Genomic DNA, 16,104 nt, shown 5'->3' with positions numbered 1-16,104 from the left:
TTTTGTGTGAGTCATGCGATGGGAATGGGGAGTTGTGTAAAGTTATAGAGTGTGATGACTCGGGCGGACAGTTAGAATAGGCTGGGGAGATTGAATGGAAGGTCCAGTCAATAGCTTGTAGTTTCTAGTTTTCTAGCTGGTGGGGGTTAATTTCTTGAGCTAGTAAAAAGTTGACACTTCACTTTACCTGCAGACACACACACATAGACACACAAAATCTAAAAATCAGAGCAGAACAAGTACTTTATTTTCACTCTCCATTTCATGCTGTTCCATATGCATTACTTCAGGGTATAGTTATTCTAGTATAATATGGTATATTTCAGAGTATAGTTATTCTGGTATCATATGGTATATTTATTCTGGTATAATATGGTATATTTCAGCGTGTAAATATTCTGGTATATTTCAGGGTATATTTATTCTGGTATAATATGGTGTATTGTTATTCTGCTATCATATGATATATTTCAGGGTATAGTTATTCTGGTATAATATGGTGTATTGTTATTCTGCTATCATATGGTATATTTCAGGGTATAGTTATTCTGGTGTCAAAGTATATTTCAGGGTATATTTATTCTGGTATCAGATCGTTATTCTGGTATCATATGGTATATTTCAGGGTATCGTTATTCTGGTATATTGTATATTTCACACACACATAGACACACAAAATCTAAAAATCAGAGCAGAACAAGTACTTTATTTTCACTCTCCATTTCATGCTGTTCCATATGCATTACTTCAGGGTATAGTTATTCTAGTATAATATGGTATATTTCAGAGTATAGTTATTCTGGTATCATATGGTATATTTATTCTGGTATAATATGGTATATTTCAGCGTGTAAATATTCTGGTATATTTCAGGGTATATTTATTCTGGTATAATATGGTGTATTGTTATTCTGCTATCATATGATATATTTCAGGGTATAGTTATTCTGGTATAATATGGTGTATTGTTATTCTGCTATCATATGGTATATTTCAGGGTATAGTTATTCTGGTGTCAAAGTATATTTCAGGGTATATTTATTCTGGTATCAGATCGTTATTCTGGTATCATATGGTATATTTCAGGGTATCGTTATTCTGGTATATTGTATATTTCAGGGTATAGCTATTCTGGTATCATATGGTATATTTCAGGGTATAGTTATTCTGGTATCATATTTAAGCTTATAGTTATTCTGGTATCATATTGTATATTTCATGGTATAGTTATTCTGGTATAATATGGTATATTTCAGGGTATAGTTATTCTGGTATCATATGGTATAGTTCTGGTATCATATGGTATATTTCAGGGTATAGTTATTCTGGTATCATATTTCAGGGTATATTTATTCTGCTGTCAGATAGTATATTTCAGCATATAGTTATTCTGGTGTCAGACAGTTATTCTGGTATCATATGGTATATTTCATGGTATAGTTATTCTGGTATCATATGGTATATTTCAGGGTATAGTTATTCTGGTATCATATGGTATAGTTCTGGTATCATATGGTATATTTCAGGGTATAGTTATTCTGGTATCATATTTCAGGGTATATTTATTCTGCTGTCAGATAGTATATTTCAGCGTATAGTTATTCTGGTGTCAGACAGTTATTCTGGTATCATATGGTATATTTCAGGGTATATTTATTCTGCTGTCAGATAGTATATTTCAGCGTATAGTTATTCTGGTATCATATTTCAGGGTATATTTATTCTGCTGTCAGATAGTATATTTCAGCATATAGTTATTCTGGTGTCAGACAGTTATTCTGGTATCATATGGTATATTTCATGGTATAGTTATTCTGGTATCATATGGTATATTTCAGGGTATAGTTATTCTGGTATCATATGGTATAGTTCTGGTATCATATGGTATATTTCAGGGTATAGTTATTCTGGTATCATATTTCAGGGTATATTTATTCTGCTGTCAGATAGTATATTTCAGCGTATAGTTATTCTGGTGTCATATTTCAGGGTATATTTATTCTGCTGTCAGATAGTATATTTCAGCGTATAGTTATTTTGGTATAATATGGTATTTATTCTGGTATCATACGGTATATTTCAGGGTATAGTTATTCTGGTATCATATGGTATATTTCAGGGTATAGTTATTCTGGTATCATATGGTATATTTATTCTTGTACAATTTGGTATATTTCAGGGTATAGTTATTCTGGTATAATATGGTGTATTGTTATTCTGCTATCATATGGTATATTTCAGGGTATAGTTATTCTGGTGTCAAAGTAAATTTCAGGGTATAGTTATTCTGGTATCATATGGTATATTTATTCTTTTACAATTTGGTATAGTTATTCTGGTATCATATGGTATAGTTATTTTGGTATAATATGGTATATTTATTCTGGTACAATTTGGTATATTTCAGGGTGTATTTATTCTAGTATCAGATAGTATATTTCAGGTTATAGTTATTCTGGTATCATATGGTATATTTCAGGGTGTAGTTATTCTGGTATCAGATAGTATATTTCAGGGTATAGTTATTCTGGTATCGTATGGTATATTTCAGGGTGTAGTTATTCTGGTATCGTGTGGTATTTTTCAGGGTATATTTATTCTGGTATCATGTGGTATATTTCAGGGTATATTTATTCTGGTATCATGTGGTATATTTCAGAGTATATTTATTGTGGTATATTTCAGAGTATATTTATTGTGGTATAATATGGTATATTTCAGGGTGTAGTTATGCTGGTATCATATGGTATATTTCAGGGTGTAGTTATTCTGGTATCATATAGTATATTTCAGGGTGTAGTTATTCTGGTATCTTGTGGTATATTTCAGGGTATATTTATTCTGGTAGCATATGGTATATTTCAGCGTGTAGTTATTCTAGTATCAGATAGTATATTTCAGGATATAGTTATTGTGGTATCATGTGGTATATTTATTCTGGTATCATTTAGTATATTTCAGCGTATAATTATTGTGGAATAATATGGGTAATGTTTCAGGGTGTAGTTATTCTGGTATCATATGGTATATTTCAGGGTGTAGTTATTCTGGTATCATGTAGTATATTTCAGGGTATATTTATTCTGGTATCATATGGTATATTTCAGCGTTTAGTTATTCTGGTATCAGATAGTATATTTATTCTGGTATCATGTGGTATATTTCAGGGTATATTTATTCTGGTATCATTTAGTTTATTTCAGCATATAATTATTGTGGTATAATATGGTATATTTCAGGGTATAGTGATTCTGTTGGTTAACTACTGTTCTGTAATTTGTATGTCTAGGTGGTCCGGTGGCGTTCTCTCCAGGTAACCTGAGCACCAGCAGCAGTGCCAGCAGCACCCTGGGTAGCCCTGATAACGATGAGTACATCCTCTCCTTTGAGACCATCGACAAGATGAGACGAGTCTCCTCCTACTCCTCCCTCAACTCCCTCATAGGTAGGTACGCTTACTACTGGCCTATGCTACCCTTACTACTGGCCTATGCTACCCTTACTACTGGCCTATGCTACCCTTACTACTGGCCTATACTAACCTTACTACTGACCCTACGCTACCCTTACTACTGACCCTACGCTACCCTTACTACTGACCCTACGCTACCCTTACTACTGACCCTACGCTACCCTTACTACTGACCCTACGCTACCCTTACTACTGACCCTACGCTACCCTTACTACTGACCCTACGCTACCCTTACTACTGACCCTACGCTACCCTTACTACTGACCCTACGCTACCCTTACTACTGACCCTACGCTACCCTTACTACTGACCCTACGCTACCCTTACTACTGACCCTACGCTACCCTTACTACTGGCCTACGCTACCCTTACTACTGACCCTACGCTACCCTTACTACTGACCCTACGCTACCCTTACTACTGACCCTACGCTACCCTTACTACTGACCCTACGCTACCCTTACTACTGACCCTACGCTACCCTTACTACTGACCCTACGCTACCCTTACTACTGACCCTACGCTACCCTTACTACTGACCCTACGCTACCCTTACTACTGACCCTACGCTACCCTTACTACTGACCCTACGCTACCCTTACTACTGACCCTACGCTACCCTTACTACTGACCCTACGCTACCCTTACTACTGACCCTACGCTACCCTTACTACTGACCCTACGCTACCCTTACTACTGACCCTACGCTACCCTTACTACTGACCCTACGCTACCCTTACTACTGACCCTACGCTACCCTTACTACTGACCCTACGCTACCCTTACTACTGACCCTACGCTACCCTTACTACTGACCCTACGCTACCCTTACTACTGACCCTACGCTACCCTTACTACTGACCCTACGCTACCCTTACTACTGACCCTACGCTACCCTTACTACTGACCCTACGCTACCCTTACTACTGACCCTACGCTACCCTTACTACTGACCCTACGCTACCCTTACTACTGACCCTACGCTACCCTTACTACTGACCCTACGCTACCCTTACTACTGACCCTACGCTACCCTTACTACTGACCCTACGCTACCCTTACTACTGACCCTACGCTACCCTTACTACTGACCCTACGCTACCCTTACTACTGACCCTACGCTACCCTTACTACTGACCCTACGCTACCCTTACTACTGACCCTACGCTACCCTTACTACTGACCTACGCTACCCTTACTACTGGCCTACGCTACCCTTACTACTGACCCTACGCTACCCTTACTACTGACCCTACGCTACCCTTACTACTGGCCTACGCTACCCTTACTACTGACCGCAGTATCATCAGCTGTCCGGGTGGCTGGTCTCAGACAATCCCGCAGGTGAAGAAGCCGGATGTGGAGGTCCTGGGATGGCGTGGTTACACGTGTTCTGCGGTTGTGAGGCTGGTTGGACGTACTGCCAAATCCTCTAAAAACAATGTTGGAGGCGGCTAATGGTAGAGAAACAAACATTAAATTCTTTGGCAACAGCTATGGTGGACATTCCTGCAGTCAGCATGACAATTGCATGCTCCCTCAACTTGAGACATCTGTGAAATTGTGTTGTGTGACAAAACTGCATATTTTAGTGGCCTTTTATTGTCCCTGGCACAAGGTGCACCTGTGTAATGATCATGCTGTTTAATCAGCTTCTTGATATGCCACACCTGTCAGGTGGATGGATTATCTTGGCAAAGGAGAAATAAATGCTTACTAACAGGGATGGAAAACACATTTTGAGAGAGATAAGCTTTTTGTACGTATGAAATATTTCTGAGATGTTTTATTTCAGCTCATGGAACATGAGGGACCAACACTTTACATGTTGCGTTTGTATTTTTGTTCAGTATAAAATATCTTGGTTGTAAAATATTTGCTATTGAGCTCAATATATAGAGTTGAGAAAAAAGTATACCCACAGAAAGCCGAGGACATTCTCTCTTCAACAGTTTCAATAGTTGTTGCTTCCAACTCTGTTTTTCCCACAATTGGATTTTTAAATGTTATACAATCAGAACCCTTTTTTTCCCGGGGGAGAGCGTGTGGCTCGCGTGTCACAACAGGCACCAGCGAAACAGTTACGGGGGCTGGGCAGACACTTTCATTACAGGAATCTTGAGGATAATGCACTCTACTGTTTGGCCAAATCATGGTTTTAGCTGCCAGAAAAATAGGACGTTTTGAAACTTTTGAGTGAGTTGACCTTGTAATGAATGTTCAGCTCGCACCGATGCAACCAATACATTTTTTTTTACCTGCACAGCCAGGTCAAAATGGGATTAAATGGTCGCAGTATGGAGCCCTGCCTTCCTGTACTTTTCCCTTTCTCCTGCTTCAATTCCCTCATACCCGTAGGTAAGACTTGTTCTCAACCTGCCATCCTCTACTGTTCAACTCACGAGGGTGCCCCTGGCTCCAAAAGACTGAGTGCTTTTCCTGCTCTCACTGAGGGCTGGCCCCGCTCTGTTTCTCCTATGCTGTGGTGATTGGCAGAGGCCTTGATGCGTCCCGACACTCAGTTTGTGTGTGTGTGGAGAAAAAGCATTAACTCACCGACAACACGAGGGAGGGAGGGAGCGAGAAAGGGGTAGAGAGATGGGGATTCCCTACCTTATGTTGCCATTTAGAGAAATGCCCACTTCACACACCAACTGCCCTTGTATTTGACAATGTACTCAAACAGTGTTTCCCAACTCCAGTCCCCCCAAAAGTACATATTTTTGTTGTAGCTCCGTAGAAACTCACCTGATTCAAATCATTGAGGGCCTGATGATTAGTTGACAAGTTGAGTCATGTGTGTTGTCTGGGCTACAGTGAAAATGTGTACTTTTGGGGTACTGGAGGACCAAAGCTGGAAAGCACTACTCCAAAAGACGAGGACACGGCTACACACACACACACATACACACACAGACAGACAGACAGACGAGTACACTACACACGCATCGCTCCAATGCACCACTGACCCATGGGAACACACCACTGCGTTAACTCAGATTAATCAAATAATCCAGTATTAATAAAGTCCATCACAGCCACATCTATGGGTCTTTTCAGGACACAGTGGCATGCGCTTTACCATTGAAGTCTGACGAATAAATTACCAGGAAATGGTTAGAAAATATATTTTTGTATAATAAACAATTCACATTCTGGTAGACGTTTCTGTCGCTACCCTTTTAACCGGTGCGTTTAGCATTCATTCAGGCTTTGTCTAAACCCTTTCCAAGCTGCACTGGGCTCCCTCACACCATCATGAGGTCTGATTCATTCTAAACAGGTTGAGTATGAAATTAGCCCCACTATGCTCTGTCCAGTTTAGCATCTTACCATAGAAGGTTTAGCATAGTGCTGACTCGATGCCTAAACATTTAGATATGTTACTTGTTTGGGAGCCATGTTGCAGGAGCACAATTGGGTTGAGTTAGCTAACACTGGTCAGTCCCACAGAATATATCATTGATTGGGCAATACCTGGTAGTTGATAGAAATGCTCTTCGTAAAAGGGACTGTCCCAAATCAACACAACAGATGGCACAGAATATGGACTTTTGGGAGAACTACCTCTTTAAGGCCCTGAGAGAGACTAGAGTTCTGTCCAGGGAGTGTACTTGTACAGCAAGCTGCCTCACGCTACAGAAACAGGAGATTCTATTCCCTCCTGAAAATAACAGTTGGAAACGCTTAGTGAATCTGGCCTTTAAGATAAAAAGGAAAATGTCTTACACAGCAAAATACCACCCAGAGCAACCCTACCTACTCTAAGGCATTCTGATATCCTCCCTGACGTTTCTGTTTGGCCACAGCAAGGACTTGGCTCAGCTTCTCCCTGTGTCAGTGCATTTAAGATGCAAGGAAATGGGTATACCGTAGCTTTCAGATGCTGACCAAGACTTATATTGGATTGGGTGTTAAATATGCATTAACAGATGAGCTTTGAGACATTTTTCCTCTGTCTTGTTCGAATACTGCAGGGGAAGCTCCAAATGTAGCTGTTGTAGTGAGAAATATAGTTTAGGATTTAACATGGTTGTAAAATAGTGCAGATGTTGCAAAGGTCCTCATACCAGGCCTTGCTGAACCCAATTCAGCCTGGGAAATGATCTGTAGTCAGTCTCTCATGTTGAACTGTGTAGGGTGCTGTGGTGATAATGTGTCTATGCCAGTGAAAACTGAAGTATTTCCCTGTTTAAATGGAGGGGAAACAGTATTTCACATTCATCACCAGGGCTGTTTACCGCAGCACCTAATCACATTCATGCCCCCGGGCTAGAACCTAATCACCTCTTTACCTCGCTCACCCGCTCTCGCTTACACACACTCGTTTTTTCCCTCGCTCCCTCTCTCTTGCCTGATTACTTGATTGCTTTCTCGCTCCCTCTTTCCCTGTGCTCTCTCTCCTTCTCATGCTTCCGCTCTTGCTTTACCCCCCTTGCTACCGCTCTCTCCCCGCCCTCCCCCTCCAGCTCTCACCCTCGACCCACACTACAATCTGCTGCAGTACTATTAACCAGAGCTCCCGATTTTTCACACACTGTGTCTCTATGAAATGCACTGGTTAGCCGCAACAGTTCGTGATAGCCTGCCACGCCTCCCCTCACACATCCCTCATTCTACAGCCTCTGGAGGAGGATGTGTGTGTGTCCTGTCTAGGGGTTAAGACCGTGTCCTCTGATCCTCGGCATAAAGTGACTCAACTCCCTAAGGACACTTTTCATTCTGTTCGCTATCTACAAGTATGAAGTGCTGGAGGGAGGGAGGGAGGGAGGGAGGGAGGGAGGGAGAGCATTAACAGCTGGATACCTTCACTGCCGGGCGTCGAGACGAACAGAAGATTGCATCAGACAGAGGAAGAGAGATCGTGTATGTATGTTTGAGCGAGGATGGGCACAGCAAAGAAACTAGGGAGAGGGAGTGCTGTGTTCCATGCAAATTGAGAGTCAATATGCCATAATAGTGAACTAGAAGAAGAGGAGGCACTCCTAATACAAAGAGAATGGTGACAGGCAGGTTTAGGCCCGGAGCAAAACAAACTGATGTTGACAGCTCCTTCGTGGCCAAACCCGGTGAGTGACCGTCTCTCTCGAACACAGCTCAGCGGCACTGCAGTGTTCTGTCAGGTTGAGTGGCAGCTTGGAATGAGGGATGACACCGCAGAGAGGACGACAGGAGAGGGAGATAAATAAAATATGGAGGGGGGAGGTAGTCCTGGGTGGAAAGGGAGGGAATAATCGTCAAAGTGAAGACACACTTTCTCACAAACACACACAGACCTGTCGCCCTCGGTAGGTAAAAAAGACAATAGCAGAGCACTTGCTCATTCATATTCCGCATAATGACGACAGTTGGCAGTCATGTTCCTCTCACAATCAGCAATGGTGCAGAAGCCAGCTGCCTTCATTGTGTGTGTTGATTAATGAGTTACATTACCTGACACGGCGGCCATGTTGGCCCCAGCACCTCAGCAGATGACTGAGTGAAGGAGAAGTGAGACAATGGCCAGTCAGTGTGAATGCTTTTGGATGTTAGATGATGGGTGATTAGCATCAATTGGATGTTAGCGTTTCTATGCTATGATGATGACGGGGAATTCAGTGGTTGAGTGTGATCGCTAAGCATGTGTTTGTGTGAGAGAGCGAGAGATTGTTGAGTGTTGATGGAAAGCATGCCGTGTGCGTACGTGAGAAAATGAGATGGTGAGAAGGTTGGCTCTTATTGATGGTCGCTAATCAAATATTGATGCTAATCATGCTGTGTTTACGTGCTTGTTGAGAATGGGAGACAGAATGTTCACTAATGTATATTGATGGTTTTCACACTGCGTTGGGTCATTAGGTGAATGGTAATTCAATGTGTGTGTGTGTGTGTATTGATGGTAATTCATGCTGTGTGCCTGTGTGTATTAACTGTAAGTCACATTGTCTGTGAATGTTGGATCATAATGTATATGGGTAGTCATGCTGTGTGTGTCGTTGCAGGGGTGTCGTTCAACAGCGTTTACACACAGATCTGGAGGGTTCTCCTGCACCTGGCGGCCGACCCGTTCCCAGAGGTGTCTGACCTGGCCATGAAGGTCCTCAACAGCATCGCCTACAAGGTACTAAACATACACATTGTTCTCTCTCCCTCTGCTGTGTGTCTGTTTGTTTGGTTTTCTTTAGGGGTGTTTTATGCGTTGAAAAGGTCATGTGGTTTCATACACGCACACCCACTCTCTCGTTCTCACACACACTCTCCCTCTTCCCTGACATTTTCCCCACCTCGAGACCATTACTTTTGTGCAAATGCAATTAAGGCGAAACGACTCCCCCGGGCCAGCCACTGCAGAGAGGAGAAGCCTGCCGTTACTTAAGGAGGTGTAATAACCACTGTTGCGCCCTCGCGCTGGAGAGAGCCCCCTTGTATTACCTGCTGCTGACACCACCAGTTCCTCGCAGTCCCCAGAACTGTTCATCTCATCTTTAGGGCTCCCTGCTGAAGCCCCGTAAAAAAACAAGACATATTAGATATTACATTGCAATAGACTCTAATGTATGAAACACTGCAACAGACTCTAATGCAGTGGTCACCAACCTTTTCTGAGTCAAGATCACTTTCGCAGTCAAAGCAAGCTGAGATCTACTCCTCAGATGTATTATTTTTTTTTACATTAAAGCTCACATACAGTTTTGTAGGAATGAGGTTTGGGCAGTAGGCCTAATACATTATCACAGCATATTGGCTATATGATTGGCCTGCCAATATTGTATTTCAGATCTCGAGCTTTGATAACAAAATAGATCAGTTGGTTTAGCGCTTGTGAGGGAGGCACTGTTTAGCCTGAATTGAAATAATTTGCTTTTTTATTTTACACCTACCGGCAACAGCTCAACGCGATAAAAAAAGGAACGCAAGCCTTTATCGTTCGTTGGCTTTTCTACAGAAATATTTGGTGATCGACTAGGGATGCCTTGAAGATTGACCAGTTGATCGCGATGTAATGTATAAAACGTTGCAGTAGACTCTGTTTGAAACGTTGCAGTAGACTCTAATGTATGAAACGTTGCAGTAGACTCTAATGTATGAAACGTTGCAGTAGACTCTAATGTATGAAACGTTGCAGTAGACTCTAATGTATGAAACGTTGCAGTAGACTCTAATGTATGAAACGTTGCAGTAGACTCTAATGTATGAAACGTTGCAGTAGACTCTAATGTATGAAACGTTGCAGGAGACTCTAATGTATGAAACGTTGCAGGAGACTCTAATGTATGAAACGTTGCAGTAGACTCTAATGTATGAAACGTTGCAGTAGACTCTAATGTATGAAACGTTGCAGTAGACTCTAATGTATGAAACGTTGCAGTAGACTCTAATGTATGAAACGTTGCAGTAGACTAATGTATGAAACGTTGCAGTAGACTCTAATGTATGAAACGTTGCAGTAGACTCTAATGTATGAAACGTTGCAGTAGACTCTAATGTATGAAACGTTGCAGTAGACTCTAATGTATGAAACGTTGCAGTAGACTCTAATGTATGAAACGTTGCAGTAGACTCTAATGTATGAAACGTTGCAGTAGACTCTAATGTATGAAACGTTGCAGTAGACTCTAATGTATGAAACGTTGCAGTAGACTAATGTATGAAACGTTGCAGTAGACTCTAATGTATGAAACGTTGCAGTAGACTCTAATGTATGAAACGTTGCAGTAGACTCTAATGTATTCGGCACTGCAACAGACTCTAATGTATGAAACATTGCAATAGACTCGAATGTATGATGCCGCAGTATTTTTAAAATATACAATATGGGCCACTGCTGCAGTCTCAGGAAAGTTATCGTCTCCAGTGTACTCACTCTTTCTCCTCAACACAATCCACAGTCCTGTGCTACTCTTCTCTGAGACAGAAACGGGGGGAAGCCTAGGTGGAAATCCCTGTGCATCTCTGTACGTGTCCCAAAATGACCCCCTATTCAAGTAGTGCACTACATGGTGAATAGGGTGTCATTTGGGATGCACATCTCTCTCTTTGTTGTTTCCTGCTCTTTTGATCCGTCTGTAGATGAGCATGGGAGGAACTATCATCTCTCTATTGCAGTGGTTGTTTCATCTCCCGAAAGTTTTCCTTCCTAAGATGTTTTTAGGAGGATTTTCTTTTATCAGCCACCCCGCCCTCACAATACATTCTACTCCAGGTTCAAATTGACTGATTTAACCTCTAAATGATCATTGCCGTAGAGACTTTTTTTCTCTAACAACTTACCCGGTGAAATGAAAGTTAATGAACAAGCAATGAGATGGAGAAGACTTAAACTGTGTCTGTGATGTGACATAGACACACACAAACAAATAGTGCACTGTAAATTGTGTCTTCCTGTATTACGCTTATGCAACCCATTCTATCCTACTGAGCCGTTGATTTTATGTTCGTATTCTTAGCGTCACTTTTTCTTGTTGCGTTGTCGCTAAAGAACCTGCGTGTTAGCATTCCATTGGACGCTGTCTACCATGTGTGTCCTGTTCATGCGACTAATAAAACTTGAAACTTCAACTTTACTCCCGTCAACAAGAAAAGGCCATCTCACACGGATGCAGTGATTCTCTACTTCCCACTTACCTAGTCCTCACACACTCTTCAGCCTGGCAGCACTTCAAAGGGAAGAACAAAGCGGGTCTACCCACACCTTCACACACACACTTAAAAACAAGTGTCAATCCAGGTATTCAGTGTCCCGTGCTAAACACATTATTGACTGGAGTGCGTAACAGTTTGGTGCAGCCCGCGTCCGTTAAAGACAGAGCTCTCGACAACCTTCCATTGACAAGCAGAGAAATTATCTCATTGGTTTAAGTGTCCAACCGAGCAAATCCAATTCTGTTTTAATTAGGATTTTTAGCGCCTAGTTGCCAGGTGCCAAGGAGGATGGAAGTGTGAAACGCATGCAAGTCTCTATGTTCTCCAAATGAACATTTAGTGCATTTTTTAGTCAGTTGTCCAATTGAATGCATTCAACTGAAATGTGTCTTCCGCATTTAACCCCTCTGAATCAGAGAGGTGCGAGGGGCTTTCTTAATCGACATCCACGTCATCGGCGCCCAGGGAACAGTGGGTTAACTGCCTTGCTCAGGGGCAGAATGACAGATTTTTACCTTGTCAGCTCGGGGATTCGATCCAGCAATCTTTCGGGTTACTGGCCCAACGCTCTAACCACTAGGCTACCTGCCGCCCCTTAAGAGGTTTAAGCCTAAAGGTTAATTGGTTATTTTTGTATGTGGTCCATACTTTGTGATGATAAGATTGAAGTAGAATTTGGATGCGAGTCTTTGCTACTCTCTCACAGTCTAATATCAGTCGTCCCGGTGCGTTGTGGGTGAATGTTAGCCTGCAACAGGGTTTCTTATTGCACAAGTTCAGGTAGGTCCCTTCCCATTTCAGCCCGTTTGCTTCTGGTTGGTTCCGAATGAATACCCCTTTTTGGTCCCAGATCTGGTTTTCTCTTGTGCCGACTCCTACAGACCACCAGTAGGAGTTAGCAAGAGAGCACAAACTGATCTGGGATCAGGCTTGATGAATGTCTCTTGCACATTTGGGGAAACACTGGTAGAAAAAGCTTTAAAACCCACTGCATGAGATCATGACCTACCCACTCTTCTCAACCCACAATCTCTGGGCCTTACTGTCTTACTCAGCAGAAAATCACCACTCTGACTTCCACAATCCTTCCCCCTCGGTACTCCCTCTAACAATCAGATTGCTCCTTGAATCAGACCACGTCCCCTTCCAACCAATCACACCTCAGTTTGAGACCACTTCACGGGGCTATTATCGTTGATCAGGGAGGTGTTCTGTACTTGTGTGCGCCCGCAGAACATTTAAATCCCCCTTTTGAATAATTCAACACTCACAAGTATAGAGATACTGGCTGTTTGCATCCCAAATGGCACCCTATTTCCTACACAGTGCACTACTTTTCACCAGGGCCCAGTAGTGCACCAAATAGGGAATAGGGTGCCATTTGGGACCTAGCTGCCGTTAACGTTGTCTGCTGCAGAAGCAGTTGGGCCGCAGGTCTCCTGGCCCGCCGGGAAGCCCCTTGTGATAACAGGGTTTATATATACTCTACAGTATCTCTCTAGCTGTGTGCATTTTGTTAGCTTGGCTTTTGGAAGTGATGAATAAGTAAGGGAAGTAAGTAGATGGGGGGGGCAGGATGTTCCTCAGCGCCGCGTTGGCGTCTCCGTTAAGTGCACCGGTGGCGGAACTGGACGCGTCTGTTCGAGTGAAGAACTCGGGCAGCGTACAGTTATGCAACAATATGTCATGTTTTGAGTGCATTACGTTAGGAAGCGTTGTCTATGGGGAAACCATACAGCTATGCGGCGAAGATGACTATGCACACACTGGTGGTGGAACGAGTTGGTTTGAACCAGCCGGGCACTGAATGCCATGCAATTATTGGACACAATTACGCAGCAATTCTATGTTCTGCTGGGAAGCGTTGCCAATTGGGGAACGATACGCATGTTTTCCATGCGTCGATGATGACTATGCGCCAATGTTGGAACGCGTCGGTTCGAACCAAGCACTTTATACCATACAATTATGGGACACAGTTACTCAACAATGGTATGTTTTGCATACAGGAAGCTTAGTCTGTGGGGTAACGATACCTATTGTCTTCCATGCAAGAATCATTATGACAGTGTATGTTACATCCCGGTTACGCTGTCAGACCGACTTCATCACCAGCTCTTACTGATTGTCATAAAATGGCACGTTTCACATCTTCCTCCTTTTGCTATTCTCTCTCCTTTTCTTCCACTTGCTATGACTATTGTTTAATAATGATACCTGGACTCTGTACAGAGGGAAAGCTCCATATCTCCATTGTTCCTTAGTTGATATGAGCATCTCAATTAACACTTAGCAAAGACTCCCAGTGGGAGATGAGAGAAATTTTACCCTTTTGAAGATTTCTGTCAAAAAACAAACAAATACTGCTTCTCAGCTCTCTCTCTCGCTGTGATGGTGTCTGTTTGTGCGTGTGCGCATGTTAAGAGATTTTTGCCAAGATGCGCCAACGTGGTGGTGTGTGATAATTACTTGTTTTCTCCCACCTTATTCATATTTTACTCCTGCGGTTTGTGAAGCCTCTCAGATTAGTGACAGCCCGTCCGTAACGACTGTCATTTCTGTGCTTCTTTTTAATGAAGCGCTCGCCTGCAAACACAAGTAATTGATGCTGCCGCAACCCACACACACACACAATACACACACTACTACTGGCATTTCCAGATGGTAAAGTATGTTTGCTGGTGTTAACTGTATCTCCTAAAGCTAACCAGGTTTTTCTCTCTGCTCAGGCTTTTGTAAACAACTCACTGTTATTCATCAGGTTTCCCTTATTGAGTTTTACTCTCCTCTGGTGAATATCTGTTTCAGTGTGTACTGGCATTGATTCTGTTATTGATGGGTGCAGTACCGGGAGGATTTCAAGGTGTCTGGCTGTTGCTGGTGTTGTTGTGTAGATCATGTGTTGAAGGGTAATATGTTGAAATACAGTAGAAGTTCACTGTCCAAGTTACTGAACATAGTACAGTAAGTTTCCTTACAAAGTGTGGTTTAGCCTGTTTGCTTATGTTGCATTGAGCTCTTCATGGCTATTCTCATTCCTCACTTTTTGTACTCCTGCTCTCTCTTCTCTCCTCCGGTCTCTCCGTCTCTCTTCTCCTCCTGTCGCCGGTCTCTCAGGCCCTGTCTCTGTCTCTGTCTCCCCAGGCCACTATGAACGCTCGGCCCCAGAGGATCCTGGACTCTGGCTCTCTCACCCAGTCGGCCCCCGCCAGCCCCACCAGCAAGGGGGCACACATCCACCAGGCAGGGTGAGTGACATGCATGCGCTCACACACACAAGACGCACGCTCAACTCATATTACACACAGTCTTCATACTCTTAACCCTACCAGGAATATTGGCGTAGCAGACACACACACACTACTTTACATCCACCGTCCTCATTTTCTCACCAATGTTCTCCTGCCACCGACACTAACCTCCCTCTCCCTCCCAAATCTACCTCTCCCCCAGTGGTTCTCCCCCCATGCCCAGTGCCAGCAGCTCCAGTCTGACCAACGAGGTGCCCAAACCCCCGACACGTGGTGGAGAACAGCCCCCCACGCGACCCCCCTACACCCCCACGCTGGGCGGACAGGCCCCCCACTCCCACCAGTTCCCCCGCACGCGCAAGATGTTCGACAAGGGGCCCTCCGGCTCTGAACAGGTACCCTGACATCTAAGAACTCATTTCTGTTCAACTTGTTTCTTAAAGGAGAAACGGAAGAAATAACGGAAGAACATTTTGAGGGACAGCAACTTTTCTTAACTTTCTTCTGAAGTCTATAGTAAAGGAAGAAGTGGCACTTGAGAAGAAATGTAGTCTCTGGACTCCACTAGCATACCCATTAGAACCAGAATTGTATGCTAATTACCTCAATTGCTCAATTAAGGCTTCTGGATAAAAAATGTTGCTTAATTTTTGTCAATTTCATCTGTTTGATTCATTATTTTTGGATGATCTTTTACAGTGAATTCTGAGACTGTGGTGGTGTGTATTGGTGGTAGTGTGTTAAAATTTGAATATTTG

General features: G+C 42.9%; 1 protein-coding gene across 1 annotated transcript in view; it reads left to right on the top strand.

Annotated features, from left to right (window-relative positions):
* Positions 1 to 16,104, top strand: part of LOC120032502 (regulatory-associated protein of mTOR-like) — a 178,314-nt gene that overhangs the window by 136,144 nt on the left and 26,066 nt on the right. The window contains exons 21-24 of the mRNA XM_038978613.1: positions 3,290 to 3,445; positions 9,455 to 9,573; positions 15,240 to 15,343; positions 15,549 to 15,741. Coding sequence (XP_038834541.1) covers positions 3,290 to 3,445; positions 9,455 to 9,573; positions 15,240 to 15,343; positions 15,549 to 15,741 — 572 coding nt within the window. The remainder of the gene's footprint in view (positions 1 to 3,289; positions 3,446 to 9,454; positions 9,574 to 15,239; positions 15,344 to 15,548; positions 15,742 to 16,104) is intronic.

The sequence above is a fragment of the Salvelinus namaycush genome, chromosome 39 (genome assembly GCF_016432855.1).
Source record: "Salvelinus namaycush isolate Seneca chromosome 39, SaNama_1.0, whole genome shotgun sequence".
Taxonomy (NCBI): Eukaryota; Metazoa; Chordata; class Actinopteri; order Salmoniformes; family Salmonidae; genus Salvelinus; species Salvelinus namaycush.
The sequence above is the reverse complement of the archived record's forward strand: the minus strand, read 5'-3'. Positions and strand labels throughout refer to the sequence as shown.